Source organism: Papilio machaon, chromosome 18 (genome assembly GCF_912999745.1).
Source record: "Papilio machaon chromosome 18, ilPapMach1.1, whole genome shotgun sequence".
In the NCBI taxonomy this organism is placed as follows: domain Eukaryota; kingdom Metazoa; phylum Arthropoda; class Insecta; order Lepidoptera; family Papilionidae; genus Papilio; species Papilio machaon.
This window is the reverse complement of record NC_060003.1, coordinates 5,755,109-5,769,281: the sequence shown is the minus strand read 5'-3', so window position 1 is coordinate 5,769,281 and position 14,173 is coordinate 5,755,109. Positions and strand designations below refer to the sequence as shown.

The 14,173-nt window shown below is 35.9% G+C and overlaps 1 protein-coding gene across 1 annotated transcript in view; it reads right to left on the bottom strand.

Moving 5' to 3' along the window:
* LOC106721769 (semaphorin-5B) overlaps positions 1-14,173 on the bottom strand; it is a 40,584-nt gene that overhangs the window by 4,326 nt on the left and 22,085 nt on the right. The window contains exons 4-12 of the mRNA XM_045682194.1: positions 6,367-6,574; positions 5,969-6,123; positions 5,151-5,310; positions 3,736-3,935; positions 3,309-3,470; positions 2,305-2,602; positions 1,673-1,883; positions 1,078-1,233; positions 164-367 (exon numbers count right to left, since the gene is read on the bottom strand). Of these exons, the coding sequence (XP_045538150.1) occupies positions 164-367; positions 1,078-1,233; positions 1,673-1,883; positions 2,305-2,602; positions 3,309-3,470; positions 3,736-3,935; positions 5,151-5,310; positions 5,969-6,123; positions 6,367-6,574 (1,754 nt within the window). The remainder of the gene's footprint in view (positions 1-163; positions 368-1,077; positions 1,234-1,672; positions 1,884-2,304; positions 2,603-3,308; positions 3,471-3,735; positions 3,936-5,150; positions 5,311-5,968; positions 6,124-6,366; positions 6,575-14,173) is intronic.

Here is a 14,173-nt window from a genome sequence, read left to right as displayed (position 1 = left end):
GCAGAAGTTATGAAAAATATATTGACATCCCATATTTTTTTATCGTAATAGGTGGTAATTTAGAAATCACCTGAAATCGTTACAATTGTGACCTGATTACAGACTTGTGAGTTTAATGAGTATGCAAAGTTACAATTGAAATTGAGATTTGTAGGCACAGTACCTGGACACGGAGGCAGGTTCCCGCAGTAGACGTCCTGTGAGTCTACGCCGACGCAGACTCGGCCGCCGTGCTTGGGCTCGGGCGCGGTGCAGGCGCGGCGGCGGGACTTGACGGCGATGCCGCAGGAGGCGCTGCACTCAGACCAGCCCGACCATGGCGACCAGCCGCCGTGAGTCGTGCAGTTCGCCACTGATATACTCGCGCCTGCAAGTGTTTGCGGGCTATACATCAACGCTCCTTCATATTTTTATCAGCGAAACACTCCCTTTCTTAATCTAGTGATAGTTCCCAATCCATACTTCTCCTTGAGGTGTCTCTGAGACTAGCAAAGATTGGCGTTCAGTTTTTCATATTTGACTCCGTCCTTTACGAGGCCAAGCATTCACTCACTATAAGACCATTAATTTGCAGTCCCATTAATATTGTTCCTCCTAATTGAATATAACAGTAACTTAGTAGCAGTAGTATACTAGCTTTTGCCCGCGACTCCGTCCGCGTGGTATTAATAAAATAATTAGTAGCCTAGGTGTTCTTCCAGACTGTGTCCTATATCTATGCTAAATTGCGTCCATGGAATTGTTCTGGTGATACCTTCTTATATACAACCATCCATCCATACATCCAAACTTTCACATCTATATATATATAAAAGAAAGTTGTGTTAGTTACACCACTTATAACTCAAGAACGGCTGAATCGATTTGACTGAAAATTGGTGGGCAGATAGCTTAGAACCAGGAATAGGACATAGGATAATTTTTACCCCGTTTTCTATTATTTTTTTTTATTTCGCGCGGACGGAGTCGCGGGTAAAAGCTAGTTTATAATATTAAGTAAGATGATTTTTTTAGATCCTTTAAAAATTACTTTTTATCACTTTCTTAGCATACATTTCCTGGCTTATTAATGTTTACCTTCACATGGCTGTCCACCATTAGCTGGCTTTGGATTGTCGCAGCGACGTGTACGACACAGACACATGTCGGGCTGGTCGTCTGCATATGCAGCAGCCGGTGTGCCCTCCTGCATGCATCGCTCCCATCCCGACCATGATGACCAGCCACCGTCCACTGGTCATAAATTATGTCACTTATCGATCACAGACTACGTTGACAGGTAAATAAATATTTGACTATTTTTAGATACTTGATTTATATGAATGAAGTAAGTAGTTATTTTGAATAACTTCAGATATGGTGCGTTTAATCCGACAAGTTACAGAACAGAAACTATTTCTAATGTAAAAGAAGCGAAACAGGTGTGTAAGGACCGCGACAAATGGAAGTCTGTGGTCTCTGCCTATCTCTCTGGGTTACAGGCGTGAGTTATGTTGTTAAAGTTACAAAGTCTAACTTCAATTACGTATAAAGGCCAGTAAAATGCACAAACAAACTCCTTCTTTCAACTTTTTAACCACAACTCTGGTAAGGCATTTCCTCTGGTATTGTGGAAGTTATTTATCCTATATTAAAAAAAATAAAAATAACGGAAGACAGTACAAGTACTCACCAGGGGTGTCAACAGTGGGGCAGGTGGCAGTGGTCTGTGTGAAGTAAGAGTCGTGTATATGTGGTGCTGCGCGTACGCAGAGCTCGCGGGCGTCGTCCCAGCCGCAGTGCGGGTCTGTGGCGGCCACACAGCCAGACCTACTGCGGTAGCGGGCACAGCGCTCGCTGCCCACACGCAACACTCCACTCTCACTACCGATGTACACCGACATCTGGACAAATTCATACTCAAATTTACAACCGAACAGGTCTTCTCTGATACAGTGATATATTTATAATCTATTTAGAATTCGAAAAAATTGCCAATTAGTACCTACTAGGTTTTACCCGCGACTCCGTCCGCGCGGAATAATAAATAGAAAACGGGGTAAAAATTATCCTATGTCCTATTCCTGGTTCTAAGCTACCTGCCCACCAATTTTCAGTCAAATCGATTCAGCCGTTCTTGAGTTATAAATGGTGTAACTAACACAACTTTCTTTTATATATATAGATTTCATCAAAATTTATTGAGCATCAATCCATCCATCCAAACATTCGCATTAATATTAGTAAGATTAAATAAGATATAAAGCAATATTTTTCTGTGAAACACTTTTTTACAGTTTCCATATTACGTATAACTTTACTTACCGTATCTTTAACAAACTGCATTGTCAATATATCTATAGCGCCATTTGCATCTTTCAGTTTCCATATTTCTACCAAACATGCGCCTTCGTATCTGGGCAATATGGCCAACTTTATGACGTCACTGTTCTGCGTAGCAACAAACACGACCAATTGTTTCTCCATCTGTTTTGTCTTGGTGACGTCAACGGTGACGTGAGTGAAGCGCTGTGACGTCACTTTGTAGACTGGCTCGCCGGATATAGGACGTATAGATTCGTACATCAATTGGTACCTTTGGAATTCCATTGTTTCATGTGTTCTGTAGGAAAATGAATATATTTTATGCTTAACAACGTTCTTATCCTACTGGTAATATTGTACACGTGGGCTTATATGTTTTGTCTTAGTACGTAAGAAAGTCCCATATTATGTGCCGTTTTATGGAAAAGTATAAAGTTTTAACAGTGGTAGACGCCAGCAACAACAACATGTGTTGCACGAATTGGCCTCGCTCAGTGAAATATCACGACCTCACAGAAGACAGGCGTCAAGTGGAAGTAATTCCAAGTACAGTCTGATGAGTGTGGTGCCAGAGGCCTAATTTTAGTCCTCTTTCCCTTCCCACCCCTTTTCTTATAAGGAAAGGATGGGAAGGGGAGGTGGATTTAATATAGGACGAAATGCATAGGAAGGATAAATATTATGTTTTTGTGCGTCTCCTCTAACGTCGATTGAGGGTAGGCAACATATCTGCAATTGTGGATGTCTATGGGAATTCGCCGAAATGGCGAAGTGCGGGCGCTATTTCATATGGCCGCTTGCTCGTTTGCCAACTTGTAATATAAAAAAAGGAGGCAGGAGAATCTAAAAGCTAATTACCAAGAATAAATAATTGCTGTAGTTGAGAGTATTATTCAAAACAGAGATTAAAGCTAGAGGCATGACAGTGCTTCCGAATCGAAAAGTGAGAGATACAAATTGAGAGTGACAGTGAGTGAGAGAGAAAGAGAAAAAGAAAGACAGACCTGGTATCAGTTGCGCATCTGAAGTGTTCCCTGGACTCGTGTGAAGGCGCGCGCGGCTCCCAGGCGGCGGAGGGCGAGGTCTGCACCTTGTAAGGACCCTCGAACGCTGCTCGTACGTCCGACATATTGTAGATGCACACAGCACTACCAGTTATGCTGTTACTGTAAGGAATAACAATATAAAAATATATTTATTAATAAAAAAAACAACTCACTAGTTTCGAACTCGATTTTGACTACTTGATATTTAGTCTACGTCTACAACATGTGCTTTAAGATGATATGTTATTTATGACAAAGTGCAGAAGATTCAAAATAGAATAACACCTAAATCGTCAAAATTGGTTCAGTAGTTTAGTCTACAAGTGGTCACAATGGTAAAAGATATGAAAGTTATAGAAAATATGAGATCCAAGTTTTCACTTACGTAAGAGTAGTAAATGTAGCGACTAATATTTTTTCCTGTGGTATATATTCTACACTCTGCACCTCGTCGTAGTAGAAGGGGATGTCCCCGGGCACTGGACACGTCAGTCGTGCCTTGAGGAACGTGCTCCAGTTGTGTCTCATGACGCGGTGCCCGCCTGAGTCGTTCTTACATACTCGAGCTATTCTTGAATATATCGTCTGTGAATGAATGATGAGGTGTAATATGATTGAATGTTTTGCCGAATTAGTTATTTCAAATTTTGTGAACGATTAAAGCTTTTGATGAATTAATGAAGTTTTTATTTGTAACTAGCTTTTACCCGCGACTTCGTCCGCGCGGAATAAAAAATAGATAGTATATGATAAAATTTCATTGAACACTGTCTATTGTTTTATATAATGAGGTAAGTAGTATCTCAGGTATGTCAAGGGCAGGGTTGTCAAAATATTTTAGACAGTGGCAACTAACGTTTGTACAACTAAATTATTTATACCTTAGTTGTTTATTTATGGGACTAACTGATTTGTAAACGGGTTGCTAATTTGCAATAAATAATTAGAAATAAATAAAAACTTGAGAAGTGTCAAGGGACACCCGGATGGAACGAAGTTCCTTTCGATTAATTAGTGAAGGAACCAATGTTTATTCTATGAATAAAAAACTTAAGTCTTCACAAGAAGTACATTTTATTTCTATGAATTTTCGTTATATATTGTCACGTCGTTGCCATGGTGAAGTAGCGCTCATTCGTCGTTAACATATTAACTATAGCAAAAAGTGTCGTGACAACTTTTCGTAAGAATTTTTTCCGTCTAGCCCCTTTTCACAACGCGCGATAAGGAACTTCGTTCCAACAATAAATAAATCAAAGTATTTTAAACTGTGAATAATGTGTTTCCGATTAATTAAGATTGAATAAATCGTTTTCTAATATTATGTTATGGTAATTGAAAGAAACAATTTGATTTAAAAGTATTAATGTTTTAATGTAGGATATTAATATAACTAATAATAATTTATCACCATTTAAATGTCAATAAACTGTTTTATTTTATTACTTGGTCGTAATTAAGTCTGGACTTTTTTACATTAATGTTAATTTACTATTGACATGATTTAATGTTCGTAAAAACGAAATTTACGTTCAATTAAATATTTTCTTTTAAAACAATCAATATTAAATTTGTATTATTAAGTTATTGGGAAAAAGCTATATACCTTATTTAGTTGTGGTGAATGAATGGTACAATCCAATCATTCAAAGAACTTATTCCATGTTATACAATATTTACTATTTAATCTGCAATTTTATTGAGTTATAAGATAGTTTATATATGCTTTCAAATTATTACGAAAACTCTTAAAATGTCAGTCGATGCATAATTAATTTAAAATATATTCATATGGCTCACCTTGCCGCAATTCAAATGTTCAACAGCGACCTCTCTGAACACGAAGTAGACGTAGTAATCGTCCTCGAAACTGCCCACAAAATGAGGTTCGTTCAACCAGTTTAAGTCGTACTGGGTTGTACGCAGCATTCCCGTGTCAACAGCAGCTGCACCGCGACTCCTGATTGAAGGAAACATAGATTACACTAAGAGAGACTACACTTTACGACAATCTAACCTCGAACTTAATTATTTTTAAAATGTAATCGCAATTATGTAAGGTAATTATTTCGTAAACAATCGATAGACGAGACTTTTCACGTACACAAAACGTGTTTCGAATTCTAAACTTTAATAATACAAGAAAAAAGTAAAAGGTCACAAGAAAGTGAGTGTTGCGTTTGTAAGGAAAGTTTTCTTAAGTGTTTGGAATGAATAGAGTTACATAAAGAAATTACTTCTTTTTTTCTTTTGGACACAAACGCTTTGTGAATGTGTTTATTGAAGCAGAGAAGTACCACGATCTCGGGAAAATATAGTTAAGATGTAGTTGTACTTAGGCGTTTCGCCTGACTTGGTGGTTTTTTTGAAAAACTTCCTTCTTGCTGAAGGAAAGTAGGTACACTCTTCTCGTTAATCTTTATTAAGTAAAAGTTGACAAAGTATCTGTAAATGGTATGGTAAGTTAACATTATTTAACGCTCAATGGAGGATACCTAAGTGTAGGCCTAAGACTAATATCAGATGAAATGCATGAATATCGTCCGATTCGCTTCATGGTAACCTCAGAGTTACCTGACCCTAGAGTTGAAGGCTCGCAATAAAGCAATGTACAATACCTGGATACAGTAGTATCGGAGCTAGCAAAGTCAGTGGGCGTGCCGGCGTAGTACTCCCCGTTGCTGGCCAACAATGCGGTGACATTGGAGTGTGGACTGTGAGGACAGAGCACTACACCCGGCAGCCATTCTGACACGTTCCTTATCTCCTCGATCTAGTTTACGGGTAATTAAGTGCTATGATTTATAATCTCGGAAGTGGTCTTTTAGAATTGGCAGTGTTATAGTTAAATTGATTGAAAGCTTTTTCATGGACCATATAGCAAAAAAAACCGACTACATAACAACCCTTTTTTCTCCATGTTAAGACCTAGGATAGGTCTAACATCTTTAGTGTTCTAATCATCTCAAAAACCAATATTAGCTTTAGATGTACATAGATATAATTGTACATTTACCTCTCTCCAACTGCACATCGGACTGAAGGCATTGGTTCCACAAGCGAATAGTTTGTGACCGTACGACAGAAGAACTTTGATATAATTGTGACAATCTTCTTCTGTCTGCCCCTTCACTTGGCACAACCTCGTCTTGTCTGGAGCTGCGGGCCATTCCGAACGTTCTAGAGGTCTTAGTCCTCGTAGTGATAATCGGTATAATGTATCTCTGTAACAAGTATCATCATTCAAATATTATATAGAAAAGCATAGTTTACAAATGTTATAGTTTATATGCTAGTAATACCCAGGAAGTCTAGCTTAGAAATACCCACGCTAGACGTCCGCTCACGACGGTGGTTCTTACAGTTCTGACTGATGATTCACTCGCTTCCCGCTATTGTTCGTGCGCGAGATATTATGTCCAACTACCCTCCAACAGTGTGGCCGCATTTTTCTTAATACCAAAATCGCAGCAATACTTTTGCATGCTATCGAATTTATTTTTTTAAATAAAAATACTTGTAATGTAACTACTTTTTACTAAGTCGTATTTAAGATGATGTATCTTTCGACGAGATTTTAACATATTAACGCTGTCAATAAATTGACATATTAAGTGCAGAGTCTAATCTGTAAGTAACTAAACCTGAATGTGTTCCGTTTATAATGTCGTAACTTGTTCCAAGTGGAACATGTTTTAGCGGAACATATATTACTTGTTGGTCGATGTGCGTTAATACGTCAATCTGGCGAGATAATATTATTGATTTCATGGTTACGCTTTTTAATCTTATCTCTGAAAGTTAATAGATACTATCTATTCAACATCTGACTAGTAAGAATGCGTAGCGTTTATATAGTAACGTAAATACGTGATTTTTAAAGTTGATGTTAAAAAATCATATGAAAAATTCAACTTTTTCTGTCCACTGTACTAAATTCATTTCATGTTATATTAAAGTTTCTAATATAACAGACAAAAATAATAAATAGTGTAACTATTACTTTAATATTAAGAATGCGAAAGTAACTCTGTCTGTCTTACTTTCACGTTAAAACTACTGAACCGATTTAAATAAAATTTGGTCCTGAGATAGTCTGGACTTCTGGAGCTTAAGAAAAGACATAGGCTACTTTTTTAACGTGAAAAAATAGTTGTATGGGGTTGAAACTGGAGGTGAAAATTTGTATGCAAGTGTACTCATTTTTACAGTAAGAAGCTTTAAACTTATTTTTTAGGCTGTTAATTTCATATAAATAAATATAAAATTCAAAGTTTATAAAAGTTTTACCCTCAATGGTAAAAATAGTAAGTTTAATATGTTTTGTTGAAATAAGTTAAAGAACTATCCTAAATATATAAGGTTTATTTGTGTGTATAAACATAACTCAAGTTTCACTAAGTACGCACTCTCTTCTAACTTAAGTAAACAATTAAATATAGTAGGTTAAGACTTAGACACGTCTTAATTGAATTGTTAATCAGTAGTGCTGTGGATATTATTGCCGCTTGATTAGATAATATGAATGTCGATAGTGTTTATAACTCTAATGCAAAATACTAGAAAGTAGCACGAAAGTTTATGGAACATTTCTAGAACATGTTTAAGACTAGATGGAGCCTGCAATTTTGTCTGTATCAAATTGAATTTTTTTAGTTGTAGACAGCCTGAAATAGCAGTTATTTTCGACTCAATGGAATATATACCTACATACAAAAAAATCAAATCAAGTCAAATGTGATACTTTTTTTTTTTACATTTATGTCATTTATTTATAAAATAATATATTTAATGTAATCAACTATCTTAAATATAATATAAAAGGATATTATATTAAATTATATTTTTATATAGCAATCTTGCATTGAACAATTAAATAGGAAAAACAAAATTATACTTAATTCATTTACATAGTTATAAACTTCGTGGTCTGATCAAGTTACAGTGGAAGCTTACCTTAACCAGTAGCGTTAAGTAATGTATAATTTAAATACATTACATATTTGAATAGGACATGATTGCACTGCGAGGTCTCAGATTTCATTCTTTATTACGCGCGAATTGCGAATGAATGAACATATTCATAATGGCTACCATACACGGACAGTTTCAAGCGTTCAACATGATTACATTTGCTACGAACTGTAGTTTGCTGTCGCCCTTAAAAATGCTACAATACGCCGCGCCGACTGCTTGAAGTTTACCTTGTACGGTCGTCCTTAGACGTATACTAGGAAGTTGAACACTAACATATCGATAAAGGTATGCCAATGTTTTAATAGTAGGGGTAAAGATTTAACCTTAAAAGGAAGGTTGACTAGGAGACAGGGGTACCACAATTGTATAGTTTCAATTCATTTCATCCGCAGAGGATTAAAAAAAAAGTAACATATGAGTTCTTCTACACTATACCAGATCCGTTGAACCGTTCTGGAGATACTTTGTAACAAACATCCATCCATCTAATTTCTAAACAGTCGCATTTGTAATATTAGTAAAATATGTATAATTCTGCATTTTTAAGAATAATTCTACTCTTCAGAAATTCTAATTTCTTACCAAAAGTGGGCAAATGTTCACACGTCAGATTAGTAAGGGTCAGATTACAGAAGAAACGTACGTACGCATGTAATAATTTTTTTTATTAATATCGGACGAACTGCAGATCTCCTAATTACTAGGTATAGTCTTACCGTTAGTCTTAATTAATTATGTTACAGATTTATCGATGTAGTAGTAAAAACATCAAACGTATATCCCGTTAATTCCAATACCGTATAAGGTTCTGAGGGAATGTTCAGGGTATCGTACTCCCGTTCCGTGCCCGACTATTATTAGCCCGTCATAACTGTATGTAGGTGGACCCTGACTAGCCTGATGTACCAGACTATAAATCATGTCACCGTCACTTTGTAAACATCGGCAGTTTGATATATCACTAGGTACTTAAAAACGTAAGATTTTTCTTTTTCACAAACGAACTTATATCTACTCGTAATATATAAAATTCTCGTGTCACAGTTTTCGTTCCCGTACTCCTCCGAAACGGCTTGACCGATTCTCATGAAATTTTGTGAGCATATTCAGTAGGTCTGGGAATCGGCCAACATCTATTTTTCATTTTTTTTTAACTGCGCGCGGACGGAGTCGCGGGCGACAGCTAGTTCATTTTATAAATTCTCCAAACTTAACTGTTAACAAGGCAGTAAAATATAAGTTTACAATTTCACGACGTCCTTGTTATTTAAAAAAATGGCAAAATATGATTGTACAAGTTTAGAATTTTCCGTTACTCTAATACTGACTAGTCAGATTAACAACTGACGAAGTCCACGAACTAACTGTAACATGTACAAATCCTGTGAAGCGAAGTGACAGTTTCAAGATTTTGTTTGCGGTCGCTTTTGAAACCGGAGAAGCGATCGAGATCTGATACAATCTAGACAGACATGCACCCGTTACATGCTAGAATAGATGAATGTAAGAAATTCTAGGAAGTTTAGATTTAAAACTAGTCAGTTACATTTTATGGAAGGCTTGACCTTGACATTTGAGGCTTGACATTATGTGCATCTTAATCTTTTTTTTAGATTAATATTGTCTGCCTTTATCCATGATGTTTTAAAAATAGTCTTATGATTAAGTAGTATGTTTTAAGCGGATATTTTGGTGGCCGAAACAAACAGTCAGAGCTTTAAAATTATTAGATAATCGTAAAACACATTAGGGTTAGTACACATCACACACTACCAAGTTACAAAGACCTTTGATCGGAGGGCACTTGTTCAAATACATTTTTACAATGGTCAAACATTACACAAAGGGCTATTGATGTAAAGTTCATTCTCTATTGATGTGTGCCGCATTTTCACATGGATACGAAACGCAATCGAGTAAATTTCACACTTTAAAAGTGAAAGATCCAAATTCAAATAAAACGTGGGAGTAAAATCTGTATAAACAAGTATAATATACTTCAGTACCTTCAAATGTGGTTGTGTTGTTGATTGGTTATGAATTTTTTCTATTAACAATCGGAAGAAGCAAAGGTATTTTCGTCAACTCTATACATTCCTACTGAGGGGCTCCAGTCTACCATAAATGAGTGGTAACTAGGCTTTAGTCAACCATGCTGGATCGAACTAGTTAATCTAAAATCGAAATTCCTTTTAGATTTAAATGTACAGGTTATATCACGATGTTTTCTTACACAGTAAAGATCTTCGCACACATACACAAGGCAATGTAAATTTTCGAATCTTGGTAACTTGAGTCGTTAAGCAACTTACGCGATACAATGATATAAAATTTCATACATATGCATGCGTGGTTGAAGTTTTGTTCTTTCGTCACTATAGCTCGCAACCTGTTTGTCAATATTGTCGCGAAAAAGTCCTCGTGACCGAATAGACAACTGCCGATGACGATTGAACGTTGTGTACGGAACCCGTGATATTCGCGACGCAAGGATACAATATTTGTTTCTAAAGTGTGCGAAGGGGTTTAAGACAATTTTTTACGTAAGGTTTATTTAGGCACCGGATTTCAAAAATGTCATAAAATTTTGTATTGCCTGAGAGTCGAATTCGACGTTCAAACCACTAACCGTTGGTTTCTGAGACCAAAATATAAAACACATCGCCATCCGTGACTTAATATTTAATATAACAGGGATAACAATATCCTTATTGTTTGTAAATGGGGATTATGGTCTTAGAAACCCTCAATAAATAATGCTATTACAAGCTATAACATTTACAATAGCATAATTTAAAACATAAAACAAACTGCGTATTGCCAGTTGTTAAAACACACGTGTTTACAGTCGACGCACGTAGAACATCGGTTTAGTGTTTAAACACGTACTAGAATAAATAACAAGAAGGCTAACATTTAGTGCAAAAGTGATTTATTTATTTCAGTAAATTATAGAAGGAAGACTAAGCTACGAAAATTGTGGACAATATTTTTATTGTTGAAGTAACACTTTTATAACTTCAATAGTAAAATGTAACCATTGATTTCCTCTGCAGAAAAACCGCAAAAAATTCGTGAGACATTATCACAAACTAATATGTAAATTTCGAGCCCATCGGTGGCCCTTCATCAGGGTGAGTGGAACTGATATTTCACGGAAGCGGCCCGTCGTCCACTGAGCTGATTGACAAATACGTGAGTGTTTAGCCGTTTAAATATTAGTTAAAGAATGTGTTTATAAGAGGAAGTTTGAAAGTAGCTTCAGTGAAGGAGAAATTGATAAGTAAAAGGTTAACGTGGTATGAACATATGCGGAGAGAGGAAGTTCAAATAAATAAGAAAGTAGAGATTGAAGTGATGGCTACAAGAGGATATGCATAAGAAGGGAATGAATTCAGATATAACGTCTGATAGAGATGCATGGAAGAATAGTACATGAATGGTGATGATGACTTTAATCATAGAAACAGTTGGTAGGAATTGAGAATGTCATCCCACTCTTAGATAAAAATTTTGCACAAGTGTTTCGCTAGTGTAAGCCTTCGGTTAACGTTTCAAAGTTATAAGCTGTGAGGCAGCTTTCGAAGCGGCATTTCACATTTGCTACGGTCAATAATTGATAGAAACCACCGACATCGAGCTCATAGCCACGATCACTTACTAAAGTAAGCTTAAAGATTTTAACTTCAAAACTAAGATTACATTATCAATTACACTAAAAGTACTAAAGCTGAAATAATAAACGTTACATAGTAAGTTTCAACAACTTCATTTTCTAGCTAGAGTTATTAGTACTTTTAACCCCCCAAAAAATAGGTATATTTTGTCTTAAAGAAGGAAAATTCGTTTTAGTACTTAGCATGTTTCCAGTAAATGTATTTGCATAACTGTTTAATAAAGCGCAAATAATGAGAAATCTTACTTCTACCCTATAAGTAAAACATATAAATCCCCCTGACCACACCATTACGGTAATCGTAATAGCTTGTCAATGACACATTTTACCCGTGTTAATTTCAAGTTTATAGGTAATTTATACTAATGCCTTCCTTATTACCATCAGAACGACTGTCTGTAAGTAGTGACGGCAGAATTACAGCTCTAGTGCATATTCCATCCTAATGTTACGTTCTCAGGAGGGTAGAATAGTGCGGCAGTACAGACAGTACTGCAAGTTTGATTGCACACTTACTGTCAAAACGTTCAACCAATAGTAGAAATGCACTGTCTACTGTACTGACTACTGCTCTGCTTCAACCTTCGTGTGAAATTAATATAAGTACTAGGTATCGGATTGTGCTGAGCAGACGCATTAGCGAACATAATACAAAGATACCAGGGTCGTCAAATCTTACTTATTTTACAAGTATTAAAACACGACAAAAATATCTACGTTAATTCAGCATCTGACAAATTACAGATTATTAAAAACAAGTGACAAATTTTTCGTTAACACAGTAAGAGAGTTCGTACACTCAGTAAGAATTAAAATCTCCCTTGGTCTTAAAACTACATGACGTCACAATTGGTACATAAATGCAAGTTAATTTTAAAAAAATCATCGATCCGGGTAATATTATTAAAACATAAACAAGTAAAAAAATTACTATTTACAATGAAGTCATTTCCTAAAAAATAGCCCATTTCTTAGGACTTATTTTTGCGTCGGAGGTCACTACCAAAAGTAGTACGTTTTGTTTCTAAGTTAAATAAGTAACGTCTGAGAACCCTAGGCTCTTGGACTATATGCTCGCCTGCCACACACTTACCGCTACTTCGCTGGAATCTGCGTGGGTAATAGAATAATTTGATGCCGAGAATGACACGACCACCTAGACTGACATTATATTGGTCATTATTGTTATAAAATACAATTTACTTCTAATTTCAATGATATGATATTTAAATATGATCACGATAGATCGATTTAAAATTATAAGAGACTAGCTTTTACCCGCGACTTCGTCTGCGCGGAGTAAAAAAAAATGCACACAAGATAAAAAAGTTCCTATGTCCGTCTCCTAGTTCTAAGCTACCTCCCCATCAATTTTCAGCTAAATCAATTCGACCGATCTTGAGTTATAAATAGTGTAACTAACACGACTTTCTTTTATATATATAGATAGATAGATTAGTTCCAATCGAATTTTTATCCATAGTTATTTACTTAAATAGAAAAGAGACAAGATTTCTTCTATCGTCTCATTCACGTAACAAACGTGACGGTCTTTTAAATTACACTCTAGAATTTTGACATTTTGACAATCTGACAAAATCAATTCGCAGTGTTAGAACATTCATTTTCATAACATAAGGTATGTTGCCACTACCAAAACAGTACTTAAAAGACATTATCTTATTCACCCATCGTTCTCAGTCTCCATGAAATGATTTTTTTAAAGTAGATTCTCACGGTTGTTTTCTAATTTAAAGGCCTTGTTCCACCAAACTGGGCGCTGGCAACACTTAATAACGGCACACGTGTTCAGTACGGAGGCGGTTGTAAAATAATATAACCATTAACCGCAAAAGCCGATCGCCCACTAATATAAGAAAGACGTGTCTACTACAATACATGTTTTATAAGTACAACTAGCTTGTGTCTGGCTTCGAAGGGGGATTTTTTTACACTTGTTTTTTAACAGTTCAGCTACATGAGCTTCTGTGATCTGTTTAACAAATCTAGATTTCTTTAAGTTTTTATGGCTTAAATAATGTTTTCGTTTTACTTTACGTACATTTCGTCGTCACCTTATTAACGTCACAGAAAAGACACGCCTACTAAGATCAATAATATTGACTTTTAAATTCGTTTAGTTAATAACATCATCAACAAAATGTAAAGT